General features: G+C 42.1%; 1 protein-coding gene across 1 annotated transcript in view; it reads left to right on the top strand.

The window, feature by feature from the left end:
• Window positions 1–9270, top strand: part of nrg3b (neuregulin 3b) — a 251334-nt gene extending 242064 nt beyond the window's left edge. The window contains exon 9 of the mRNA XM_044014049.1: window positions 8033–9270. Within this exon, the coding sequence (XP_043869984.1) occupies window positions 8033–8768 (736 nt within the window). The 3' untranslated portion in view covers window positions 8769–9270. The remainder of the gene's footprint in view (window positions 1–8032) is intronic.
• Window positions 9271–13948: the final 4678 nt, after the last annotated feature.

Below are 13948 nucleotides of genomic sequence, written 5' to 3'. Positions count from 1 at the left end.
CCATGCTCCTCCGTTTTTGACAAAAAATGTGTATCTTCTGCCCCAGATACGCCTCACAACCTTTTGCCCCATTTTCCACGTGAAAACTCAAGTGGAAAACTGTGTTTTAGTCTGGACGGGTGGGAACAAAGACGTTTGAAAATGGTGATACAGTTAAGAACAATAGCTTTGTTTAAAGAATAATGGACAGACATGAAAGTGGAGTAAAACGAGAATTCTTAATTACTACTTTCTGAAGCTAAATAAACAATCGCAGAGGAGAGAATCAACTTTCTGTTTACACCAGCATGCACACACCAGGTGTACCTGAATGGTGGTCTATATTTTAAATCTGAAAATGCTGTAACTTAAGGGACGACTTGCACATATTTTGGTGGAGGTATCAGACGAGGTGCTTCTTATCCACTTAGAGAAGCATCAAGAAGTGTTAAACTGCATCATGAGCTCTTTGCTTCTCTTATCAGGTGTTGCATGTTTTAGAAGTTGTCTTTCCATCAAGTATCAGGGGATGAAGTGCATTTTGCACTAATTGTAGCCGACAAACGTATGACTTGTCTATACCCACATATAAAGAATTACAATAATACAACCTTGACAAAATCAAAACATGAATAACTCTCTCAAAGTCACTGTAGGGGAGGTAGGATTTTCTCTCTTAGCTTTTATTTGTCTCTTGGCTAAGAGACAAATAAAAGGAAAACTGTTTTTACAACTGAATTGATCTGTGTTTCCAGTTTTAATGAGCTGTCGAAGATTGCGCCAAGATTCTTGGCAGAAGAATGGACAAACACACTTAGAGGGAAAAGAGCGTGGACACAGTTTTCCACATGGTCAGGTCATCTATTAACAATAATTTCAGTCTTATATCATCTGCAAAACAATGGAAGGAGATATTGTGTTTTTCAAAGATAGAGTCCAAGGGCAGCAGGTACAGTGCAAAGAGCATGGGGCCCAAAATAGAGCCTTGAGTAACCCCACAGGAGAGTGGTGCTAGAGCGGAACAATATTCAACAGAATAACTGCGATCTGTCAGGTACTACTGAAAGCACTTAAGAGCATTACTCTTGATCCCCACACACAAAATCTTGGGGTCGACAGTGTCAAAGGCAGCAGTCAGGTCTAAAAGCACTAGCACATCAGGGTTTCCAGCATCAGTTATTAGAAGATCATATAACAACTGAAAGTTTCCACAGGTGTTAAAACTATCTAAACAGGGCTGTAGTTGATTTAAAGCTATTCTCTCCAGGACCTTTGACAGGATCGGTAGTTTGGCCTGAGATTGTCCTGAAGTTGGAGAGAATAGATGGGTCTCGAGTTCTCTGAGTGCATGAGAGGCTGCACCATGGCATGTTTAAAGCTGAGAGATGTATTTATCAAGAGAATAAGAAATCTATAAGAAACCTCTTTGAAAAAGCGAGAAGAGAAGGTGTCTAGAGGACAGTGTTGCAGGCCGTACATATTTGACCACCTCTGGTAGTAAGGCTGAAACTGGTCAAAGACAGCCGAGCACATTGTCAGAGTATGAGGGTCTAAAACTCTGAGAGCGGTGATTTTTTTCATAAAAACTTTCATGACACAAGCCACATCACAAGAGTTATTAACAAGAGGGTTAAAAGAATTTAAAAAAGGACCTGTGGCCTGGAGTGGAGACTAAATTAGAGAAAAACTGTGTTTTTGTCTCTGATAAGACGACCAGCAACAAGCAAACACAGAGTTTATCCGTCTTCCACCTTCTCTCAGCTTTGTCTGCAGACACGTCTGAGAGCATGGGTAGTCTCATTTAGCCAGGGCTGGAAAGTGACTTAGTGCATTTTGATTTAAGTGGAGCAGCATGGTTCAATATCTCCGTGCAAGTCCAGTTAAAAAGATTATTAAGCTCCTCAGCACTAGAAACACAGCTCTCATCCAGGGAGAAGAGAGGAGAGTCCTTAAAAGCAGGGATTAAACAGTCGCTGAACGCTTGCCAAGGTTCCAGATACAAGTATTACATATTTCCCTTAAACATACAGATAAACCACAAGGTCTAGTGTGTGGTGTGTCCTACAGTGTGACTGTGTGATGTTAAAAGAGTCTTCAAAATGAGTAAAGTCTTTGACGTGAATGTTAAAATCAACGACAATTAAAAAGCGATCATATTTCAAGGCCAAGAAGTAATCCAAATCCAGAATAAAATCACTTTTAAGCTTTGTAAACCACTGCATACTACAGTCAGAGTAGAGTTTATCTCAAAAAGCTGCAGTACAAAGCTGGAGAAGACATCAGGTGAGATCTGCCAACAGTGAAAAGGTTTAGGGTTAGGGTTACCAGTGGTCCGAGGGGAGCTGAGAAAGTCGCACTCGGGAGGAAGAAGTTCAGCAAATGGGGTGAACTCACCAGCACGGAGCCAGGTTTCTGTCAGAAACATAAAATCCAGTTTACGAGAGGTGAAGAAGTCGTTGAGCAGGAAAGTTTTGTTCGCTGGCAACCTAGCATTGAGCGAGTATCAACAGGTGAAGGTTTCTGTGGTCCACACCGCCTCGGACAACAGCTCAGATCCACCGTCTTCTCAGCTCCAGTGTGTGCCGACCAACAGGGAAACAATACTTCCCCTTTTTTAGGATCTGTACTATCACAGGAAGCCAGGTAAGCCCTGGCTCTCACCAGAACACCTCCACATTTACTCCTTCTTTGGGGACGTTTCTTGCGGGGATTAGCATAGAGAATGCAGTGAAGGTAAACTGGAACATCCACCAGGTAAAGAGGGAGTTTGTGGTCCTGTCTCCAAAGAAGACCAAGAGGAGGCAACATGTAGAGAAACAGAGCGAAAGGAAGTGATAAAACAGCTGGAAATGACAGACAGCTCGCTGCGCACACTAGCGCCATCTTGCCCCATCATTATACGGCTAAATTACTGGCACACAGCCTTGTTGCAGTGGTCTTTTTACATTTTGCCAGTCTGAATTTCTCCTTCTGTGAATGAAATATGTTTTATCTGCTCCGTTAAAAAAAAAGCACCCACTCTGCCAACACTTACTACCAAATGCTACATGGGTTTTACATTTATTTAAATTGCCATGGTTTTATTTAAGCTGTTGCTCTGGCGTTCTGTGGGAGTTTCATGGTCCTTTTATATCAAAGGAACATTTTTAATTTTACAATTTGATTAACAAGCTGAATGTGGCACCACACACTGAGTGGCTGCAGCACTCTAGAACAAGTGCTCAAATTGCAAAGGATTAGTTTCAGGCTTTGACACATCCTGAATTCTCCTCGTGCTCATCCTGGTGTCGAGTAAGGACAGCAAGTTGGCCTAGTTTCGCGGCTCGTGTAAGTGAGGCACAGCTACTGGCGCCGTTTCAGCGGGCTGTAAAAGCATTGCCAGTTGGCTATCAGAGGGTTTAAAATAACTTACTTTAGTGGGATGATCCTGTCTGGCATGGGTTAAGAAAGGTAGCCTGATGAGGAATCCTCTTTGTTATCAAAGACAAGATTTTTTCTTTTTCCACCCCGCTGTCTTGGAGGAATGACATGATTTCTCATGTAGAGACAAAGCTTCCCATTGTTTCTCAAAGATACGTCCCTTGCAAATACCACGGATTTCCTTTCCAACGAGACGGCGGTATTACATGAAATGTGAAACATTGCCGCAATTAAGATAAGACAGAGATGACATAGAAATAGATGTGAGAAATATTTAAGATAATAGAGAATGGAGAAGAAGAGAATGTCTAAATTAAATGAAAATATTTTTTTGAGGTGTATAGCTATATATGTGTACATATATGTGTATATATATATACATATATAAATATACATATATATATACAGTATGTAACCTATAAAAGCTGAATTTACAGATGTTAATAAAGGCACAAACTCTCTCAAACAATAAAACTAGAGAAGAGCTCAGATACATTAGTTTGCAATTGAAATGGATGCATTCTTTTCTTGTGGTACACGTGTATACTGGGTCGGATACATAAACCATTAGATCCCCAGGTTTTTTTTCAGGCTCCAGATTGTTGGAAGGAAGCGAATAAAAACCAACGTGTCTTCCAACAAGCAATGCCCCCAGACTAGTGCTGGGTGGTATGACCAAAAATGTCAGCGGATTTGGGGTTTTTATGCAGGAGCCAAGTGCTCCAGTGAGAGAGAGGCGCAGTTGAGTGTGTATGTGTCCACTCATATTGAGCCAGCGAGAGAGAGGGTTGGCGGCACATTTCAGTCTGTGTATTGCGTCTACTCGTGGTCGAGCGAGGGAGAGACGGTGTGAGTGTGTGTGTGTCTGCGTACATTACTGGTACTCTAATACGTGTGGCAACATTAAACCTCACGAGATGTCAGGAAACAGATATTGTTTACGTCACGATTCAAAGGCAACAAGTCAGTACATTTCCGTGTACAGTCAAGTCAAGCTACCCTTGTATCTTTGTACTAGCATGATTGCATGTATTTTAAAGGCCTGCTGGTAGTTGGACTAACACAGTAATGCATTATCTTTTAATTATCTCCATGTAAACATACTGAATGGAGTGAGCACAGCAGGCAGAAAGTTGTTAAAAGCATCCAGCTACAGGCAACTCTCTGTATTTTCTTCCAAAGAAAACTCTTTGGCTAAAAGGTATTCAGACATGGAGAGAGATAAGACCATGGGTTAATACTCGTCATGCAGTGGAGCGTTCCATGAGCCTCGGAAGAGTTAGCTGGAGCTAACCTTTGACCTGTAACTTGATGCATAAACAGAGCTTATGCAAAAAAAAACACTGGACGTGATCTGATTGGCAATATCAGTTTTCTTAAACCGTAAATTCATGGATGTCGCCGACACAACCTGTGCTCGCTGTCAATCACACAGCGTCTCTGGGAGTCACTGGAGCAGTGGGCGGGCACGGACGCTGGGCTGACGCAGGATGATTGGAGAACCGGAAAGGCGGAACCACTTTTTAGATTGACAGCGTTGTTGAAATTTACAAGAGAGGGGACCCTTTCCTTTTCTGTCTCAGTCCTGTGCGGAGTTTGCATTTGAAGTTTAGAAGCAGGCGGTTGTGAGCGATATAGCCCATTTCTGATTGTACATATTATACAATACGTGTAAAAGGAACAGCGGGGAAAATTGATGTAGAAAAAACTGGACGTGAAACCACCGCTTTGTGTGTTTTTATTATTGGTGACCGACGAGAATATTCACGCCATTAGCATTAGCTGTCAAAATTGCTTTTGTTATTGTTCTGACATACAGGCTCAGCTGCAGTGAGCAGTGGTGCTCAAGTGTTTCTTTTTATATGTTTTAATTATAATGTTTTGGTCTTGTTTTCTTCAGCACAGGAGCCATTTGCTCCGCGGCCATTTTGACATGTTTTAACCTAAATGGAACGCAGCCCTCATTATTCATTTGATGATTTTCCTACTGTGAAACTGTCACAGTGACTGCCGTGTATATAAGGAACACGTTCTCAAGTGTTGACGGGTAAATAAATTGACACTGATCGTTGCATAAACGTCACAAAAAAGAAATCGGTTTCTTTTTAATTGAGGTGCTTGTTTTACTCAGTCAAGTGAAGTGGGAAGTAGCACCACTGCCATTTCCTCTCAAACAAGCAGCTGTGAAAACATTTGATTATCTTCACTTTTATTTACAGATGCAGCGTCTTTAAGCCCGCCCCCGTTTCTGACTCAGAAACAGCCTAATTTGTTGTCAGTGTGCGCGACAGTGAGCGATGGCACCGTTATCAGAGGCACTCGTCATTAGCGCCGAGCACTCCGCACACTTAATAGTGCCGAGCAATGTTCCTATTAGCATGCCAACCTGACTGAGCAGTACAGTGACTTGCGAGATACGCTGTGTGCTGCCAAACATTTTATGTGACCTATTTCCATAATTTACATTTTTAAACAAAGCTGCGTGTGGCTCAGCAGTTCTTTTTGAGAATTCCTCCAGGACCAAAGAGGCTTCACACACACACACACACAGAGAATAACAAACAAACTGGTGAGAATTCCTTTTCTTTTAAATAACAAAGGCAAAATATTTACACTACATGCATTTAATTGTAGTGTGACTGGCTTTATCATTAGGATAAGAGCTGAAATGAGAGCGCTTCTCATCTTCCGATCCTCACAGCGATCAGGTTGCATGTGTACAGTCACTGTTTAGTTCTTATTAGCTATTGATGATTCCTCTGCAGATCCCTCAGTCGAAAATAAACAGCCTCTGCTGGCCTTCTGGAGGTTGAAATAACCTATTTCTCAACTTACCAGCCCCACGCAACACCAAGCTTACATCTCCACTGTTCCTCCTCCTCCTCCTCCTCCTCCTCTTCCTCCTCTTCCTCGAGCAGCCCCCACCTCCCGTGCCTTGTTGCCATGGCTACACCCTCTCATCTCTGGAAATGAGAAATGGGAGGTGGAAAGGAGAGTGAAAGAACGCGAGACACAAAGTGAGGAAAGAAGGGAGATTGTGCAGAGATGATGAGAGTGCAGCGAAGGGAAGATGGAGGCACTGAGCGTGGTGTGGTGGGGAGAGGGCAGCGGCGCGGACGGCGCACAGACAGGAGAATATCGCTCTTCAGTGTCTTCCATTTTGTGACAACAAATCCCTGCAGAGTGTTTGTCTTTTTAATTATCCCATGTCAAACACATCAACACATTTACCCGTTACCCGAGGATGGAAGTGAAACTGCAAATTTGCCACAAGAGTTATTTTTAGACGTGTTTTGATCGGCTGGATTTACCTCCAGGTTGTCTTGGTCCTAATACAGAGGGAGGAGTGGGAGAGTAATTCAATTATTTGAAACTTGGTTATGCTACAAACAGTCTCAGAGAGCTGACAATTACACTGGCTGTCTCCTAAGGCTGTGCTGTGGTGACTCCTAATGTGAACTGAGTCTTTAGTCACAGTGGTAACTCACATATTTAAACTCATCTGTGTGATTAGGAATAATGTTTGTGACTATGAATAAGTAATAAGTGCTGAGCTGTTGTTGTTTTTTTTTTTCTCCATTTCAGTGCCTCCTAATATGTGTTTTGTCATATGCTTGATTTTTCACAGGAGTCATTGTCATGCAAACATGCACAGTGAGAATCTCACACCCACAAACTCACCTACGACCATGAGGCGCTTTAGAGTTAGAACACAGCAATGAAGCAATGAAAGGATACAGAAGAACGATAGATAGATAGATAGACAGATAGATAGATAGATAGATAGATAGATAGATAGATAGATAGAATGTTGGCTCTGGGTTTCTGTGTATTAACAAGATCATTTTTACAACCTGGAACAAAGTGAAACTGGATTCAAGTGAACAAGGAGGAGTCATTAATCTCGAGCTGAGAAAAATAGAACCGAAAAATTTTTGTATTAATCAAAAAAGTATTAAAAGTATTGAATTATATTTTTTAAAAAGAGAGGATAAATGTATATCATTTTAAAATAAGTAATTACTTTTGGAAAAACAGAGTCCAAGTGATTATGTTAATTCAGAAAAAGAGTACAGTATATATATATATATATATATATATATATACACACACACACGTATATACGTATATATCTATTATATACATAGGTATATATGTGTATATATATCTATATACTGTATATATAGAGAGAGAGATATGTATATAGATATATATATATATATATACATACAGTATATATATAGGGAGAGAGAGAGATAGAGATAGATCTATATACTGTAGATATACACATATATCGACTGAGGTCAGGGTCAGTATCCAGCAGCGGTGTTGCTTAAGCCTTAAATCTCTGATAAGGGTTTTTTTTCAGTGCAGCAACAGTATGAGCCGCTCAAGCCAAGGATTATAAATAATTACACAAAGATTTGGAGGGAACAATACATAAATAATAATTTGCTGCAGCAAGAGGATTTTTGGTGGAATTTAAATGAAATGGTGAAAAGTACGCGCGGCTTTATTGCAGTTTTATCACCGCGTCGTCTTATTATTCACACTCGGACAGAAAGGTCACAGGATTAATCACTCGCTCTGTCGTTCTTATGATGCCATTTCTGTTTCTGTCCTCTCTTTAAAGGTGTGATTCTGGCAGTGGAAGGGTCGGCGCCCTCCTCAGCAGGACGACGCTCTCTCACTTCACGGCCAGAAAAGGATGGACCGAGGTGCCCTGCACCCGCCTGGATAAGGGAACAAATTTCCCGCCTCCCTCCCTGCGCACCCGCTCTGTGCCCATCATCCCCTCCCTCCAGGCGATTGACCTCGAAGCAGGGAACGTGGACACGAGTGAGTGTAACCAACGGGGCCGCCTCAAGTGGCACCCAGTGCTCGCTGGAACGACAACGGTGCCCGTTAGCAATTCTCCTGCTCCCTCCTGTGAGACTGCTGCAATGCCACCCAGTGTTATGCCCAGTGGTGTTAGCCCTCCTGACACCACCACCACCGCCGCCACAGCTGCTCACCTGGGGTTGAAGCAAACCCCCCGCTCCACAGTGGAGTTCACGCAGGCTTTCTGGAGCTTTTCCAGCTCCGGGGAAAAGTCTGGATCTCACAGTGAGATCCACCGCGGTGGCACAAACACTCCTGAGAACGGGATTGTGCAGGAGTCAGAATGGAAGAGTGTTCAATATTCAGCCGGAGTCCTGCACACAGGCAATGAGGCCACAGGTTTGAAGGCAGACGGCCAAAGAGAAGCCCAGGGACAGTGCCAAGGTCAGACATCCCCCGTGTACGGAGGCGCAAACAACTCCTTGGCCACCAGAGGGCTTAGCTGCAGAGGAAGCGGCAACGCTTCTGCCAAGCCTTCTACGAGCTGATTGGATTAACCCTGTAAAGCTTCAGAAACACTGTTTCCAGTAACTGTATACCTTTGTTGGTGGCTCAGGACGGTGCGGACTGTATGTGTGGCCACTCGGACCAATAACGGAATTTGAGCAGTGGATTTTCCAAGGAACACGAACACACTGAACTGCAGAGACAGAGAGAGAAAGAGAGGAAAAAAAAAAAACCTTACAAAGACATAAGATTATGAAGAAGAAAAAAAAAAGAGACAAACAAACACACATTGTGAATAAATGTGACTCAATAAGGAAAACAAAAGTGTGACTGGAGTGGGAGCTTGATAGTGTATTGAAAAAAAAAATGCCACTATTTAAAAAGGAGCTTCTACTTAGAAACCAAAATAGTGTGTCATCTCTATGTTGTTTCTCTAATGTAAAGAAATCAAATTATATATGTCATATAATATACGTCCTATAGACGTATATATATATTTGACATACAATTGTGACAAAATAAAGACTAAGATAACAGTGTTAATTAAGGGTTTTGTTCTTTTCAGTCCTTTCCCACGACATGAGACTGTGTGTGTGTGTGTGTGTGTGTGTGTGTGTGTGTGTGTGTGTGTGTTAATATGCTGCATAACGTGGTCGATTCACATTTAATGCCAATATTGGATCAAATTTCATCTGAGGTTCCCCTTTATCTCCATGGCAACAGGGCTCGTGGGTTAAAGCTGCAGGAGGCGCAGTTTCAAACACACATAGTTAATGTGCTAATGTTTTGTGAGCGCAGCTCTCTGTCCTGAGCTTCTGTCATCAGATGAACATCAGACGACCCGAGGAAATCTCTGCTGACGCGTGTTTCATGCGTGTTCGCAGAAAACCTTAAACATGTGACCAGATGAAGGTAAGAATATGCTATAAAGTTCATTAATCAGCCAACATTTTCTGCATTTAAAAAAAACTCTCACAAGATGCTATTGAGGTTATCTGTCCAAATCATTATTATGTCGCAGAATAATAAAGGGAGAAGCTGGAAAAGAGATAAATAATAAAAACAACAACAATATCTATTAAAAATGTTTAAAAAATATCACCACCATTTTGTTATATTTACTTAATAACGGCACAAACTCATTGTTGGACATGTTCAGAATATAAATATACAAGTTAGCAACATTTGCAACATACTGTAAATAGTTTTTAGTTGTTTTAATATAGAAGGCTAAATATTCAAATAATAATCACTAATGGCACTTTTCCATTACACAGTTCCAGCACGACTTGACTTGAGAGTGTCGCCACTGGAAAAGCCACGAGCGCGACGTCTGACACAAGAATCAAACGACTTTAGGCTTTAAAATCCTGAAAAAGTGTGTAAGAAAATCTCAAAATGAACAGAGGAGTCTTTGATTCTAATGATTAAATCTTTGATTCTAACGATTCAGTTACACTGCTTTACAAGCCACTAGTTTGTGTGTGTCGCATATGAAACAACGTCACGGTAGTTTCACGCAGCCTTGCTATGACGACTCCACCCACATTGAGGAGGTACTACAGTAATGGAAAACCATGCCAAACCGTATAGAGTAGAGCCATGCCGTGCCGGAACCGTGTAGTAGAAAATCACCATAACATCTCCTTGCGACAGACACGCGCCTCAAATGGATAAGGGCACTTTTTCTTTCCCCACTTCACACGCTGTTTTAAATAATACCTCATCCACTAGTAAAAAGTCCCAAACTTGCCAAATGAAGTGGCATTTTTTGGCATCATCGAGGTGTGGAGCATAAAATGATGTCCCGTTCTTGCTCATTTGGAGCCCTCGCAGCATTTCATACACCGAAATGATACCTTATCCGCGCGTGTTAGGAGGATGTGAAGACAGGAAGGCATAAGTAGCTTGATAATGGTGCACTAACACTCTAAATGTGGGAATAAAGGTTGTTTTTTTTTGGACAGTGTGAATGATTAGAGCACTTCCACCGAGGCAGCATTACAGTCTGTTCTCATTCAAAACAAGAACCACTTCACTGTCTTCATTTGCAGCAATGGCCCAGGAGCTATAGGCGAAGCACAGCAGCACACGAGCCGAGCCCAATCCTTTATTTACACCTCATTTACGTCAAATGCACTGAGTTTCTGTCTGTTCAGGTAAGTAGAGCAGGATTCTTCATCACGACCGTGCAGAATAAACATCTCCAGTGTGAAAGTTTTCCTCCTGATTTATGACTGAATGATTTGTCATCCAAATGATTCATCCTTCAAGGGGAAATTAAGCCAAAAGCAGGTGCAAAAGAAGGATAAAATGACCATAAATAGAAAACACTTACAGCCCAAATACGTACAGCATCTGTCGACACACGCAGATGTACCGAATCTTAAGATGTTTATAGATTTGCATATTGTATTTACCCCACAGTGCAAGCCCAAGGTGTGCAAATATAGACAAGTGCCATATTAAAACGACAACTGATAAATAGGTAAATAAACATTAGGGATGTAATGACACACGGGGAAGACTTTTGACAGACAGCGCCGTCCTCCGCCATGATTCACAATTTAATATGGGGATTATGTTATGAGCTCAGAGGCTCATGATGGAGTAACAGCTAACAGAGACATCCATCAGCAGCTCTGCCCTCGCACTGTGTCATATTTACATATATCTGCCATCACCAAAGAACAGGGCACTGGTTCTTACTGCTAACTGGTTACAGTTTCAAAGCAGCGCATATACAGTATATACTAATCCATGTGTAAGGCCATTTAAAACCTATCTTTCAATAACTCTCTGTGTGACTTCCTGTTCCGCCACAGCAATGAAACCAGCCGCGTGTTTAATTGTTGTGGTCGATCTGAGTATGATTCACATTTACAGTTACACAACTATGCACTGCTGTGTGTGCACCACCATCATCATCATCATCATCATCATCAGCTGTGGTTATATGAGGTATTGAGTTATTGACGCTGATTTCACTGATTATGTCGCTGAGCTCATCGCTGCTTCCATGCACCAGCCTGGTATCCACACAACACAGCTGTCAGGAGGGACAGAAGGGAAAATCAGATTTAAGTTGTTGTTTTTGTTGTTGTTGTTGTTGTTGTTGTTGTTTAAGTCTCGCGTGATAATGGACAGCTACAGTGTCTCCCTGCACCAAAGTTCAGAGAGAAAAAACCAGAGTGTTGATCCACTCAACACCGTCAAGCTCCTTTGGCATGAGCTGGAACAGAGACTGTGAGCCCGGCCTTCTTGTCCTACATCAGTGCCTGTACAGAATGAATGGACACAAGCAAGAGTCGTCCAAGAAGCTGTTGCAGCTGCAAAAGGGGAACCAACTCCAAATTAAAGTACTGTATTTGAACACATCGTTGCACACTGATAGCAGCTTTAATTGAATTATCTTCATGATCTTTTGCTAACATTATAAAACATTATATTCCGCAAATGGTTCTACACAGCAGGGGTCAGACAACTGTATGATATTGGATCCCAGAGCTCCATAAGCCTGTGATCCTCACTGTTGAAACCGTGTCTGACAACCCAAAGCTCCAAACCCAAGGATATTGATTTCCTTTACTGCTCTTAGTAGTTGATCGTACTTTAATGAAAACTTCAGAAAAGTTTGAATAGTGCAGTCCACGCGAAAAAAATAATAATAACTCCCGCAAACCCTGGTATTTAAAACAGGAAGTAATGACATTTCAGTCAAATCCCATCCGAGAAGTCTCCTCCTGGTGTGGCACTAATGAGAGGCCATGTGGATTTGAAAAGGGAAGGGCTCGGCCTTTGATCAGTGTTCGCAGTGAGCACTGCAAACGCCGTTTGAAGCACCAGCGGAGAGAGAGAGCGAGCCCCGATCTCACTGATTCTCAACTCACTCCTCTCACTCACAAACATCTGAGCCAACAAAAACACACAGAGACCTGCCCGAAGCGACGCCACTCGATGATCTGTTGCCGTTACTGTAATCGATGCGGAAAATATGGTGAATGTGCAGCTGTTGGTGGGGAAACAAAAACTGACTTTGAAGTCCCCTTTTTTTGTTTGGTCGGGATAACTTCATGTGATTACCGGGAGAACAAAACTTAACTTAGAACAATTTAGAACAACTGGGCCCACAATTCTGACATCAGCATGGAGTCTATTAGTGGGCGAAATGAATGACTTGGCTGCTGCTATGCACACAAGCAAGGACAACAACCAGGAAGATTAAAAACTAAGTGTTGTCATTACCTGCGATGAGCCAGGTTTGTCGGAGGTGGAGCCCTGTAGCCGTTAGATTAATCCTCACTGGTGTTGACTGTTTTATGTTTCTGAATGTCTGAATGTCACACACACACACACACTGGCCTCCCTAGCTCAGCATGAGAGGAATACTAATGTGCCGTAGGTGTGAGGGGACACTGAGGTCCCCCACCAGATGGCGTGGAGATTATGAGGACAGCAGGTCGGCATGTGTACTGCAGCACTAACAGTGTGGATGTCTGCTAACATCTCTCGCCAGCTCGCCTCAATGTGGAATAACAGGTGATGTGTTAAACATCCTGACAAATGCCAGGACCAACAAATGTCCAGTCTGTGCACGACCGCTTTGGTGTCGCTCCTTTGTAACTGTGATCAGTGTTTAATGGAGCAGAAATCATGAAGCTTCCACTGTTTTGTTTTTCACCACCTCCTCCAATGTTGCTGTTGTAAGAAAGTGCTGTGTTCGATCCCAGGTCTGGGATCTTCGGTGGTGTGTTTTGTATGTTCTCCGTGTCACTTCCATGCCTGTGTAAAACAGATTTTGGACACACCAAAATGTTGAATGAAAAAACAATGTTTAGTAAGGCATGGGAGACATACATAATCAACACAGAAATATCCCAGACGTGGGATTGAACCATGCCACTCAGGTCTTAGGGTAAAATGTCATAGTTTAGTATGTCGTCCATAAAGTCACTAAAATGTCATAGCTGGATGAAATACTGAACTGTGACATTTTGGTGACTTTTTCGAAGACATACTATACTATGACTTTTTTGATGAACTTTGGACGACATATTGTACTATGACTATTTTGACCGATTTTGGACGACATGCTATACTATGAATCTTTTGATTGATTTTGGACGACATACTATACTATGACTTTTTCGGGTGACTTTGGACGACATACTATACTATGACTTTTTCAACTGATTTTGGAAGACATACTATACTATGACTT

This window comes from Solea senegalensis, linkage group LG18, assembly GCF_019176455.1.
Source record: "Solea senegalensis isolate Sse05_10M linkage group LG18, IFAPA_SoseM_1, whole genome shotgun sequence".
Taxonomy (NCBI): Eukaryota; Metazoa; Chordata; class Actinopteri; order Pleuronectiformes; family Soleidae; genus Solea; species Solea senegalensis.
The sequence above is the reverse complement of the archived record's forward strand: the minus strand, read 5'-3'. Positions and strand labels throughout refer to the sequence as shown.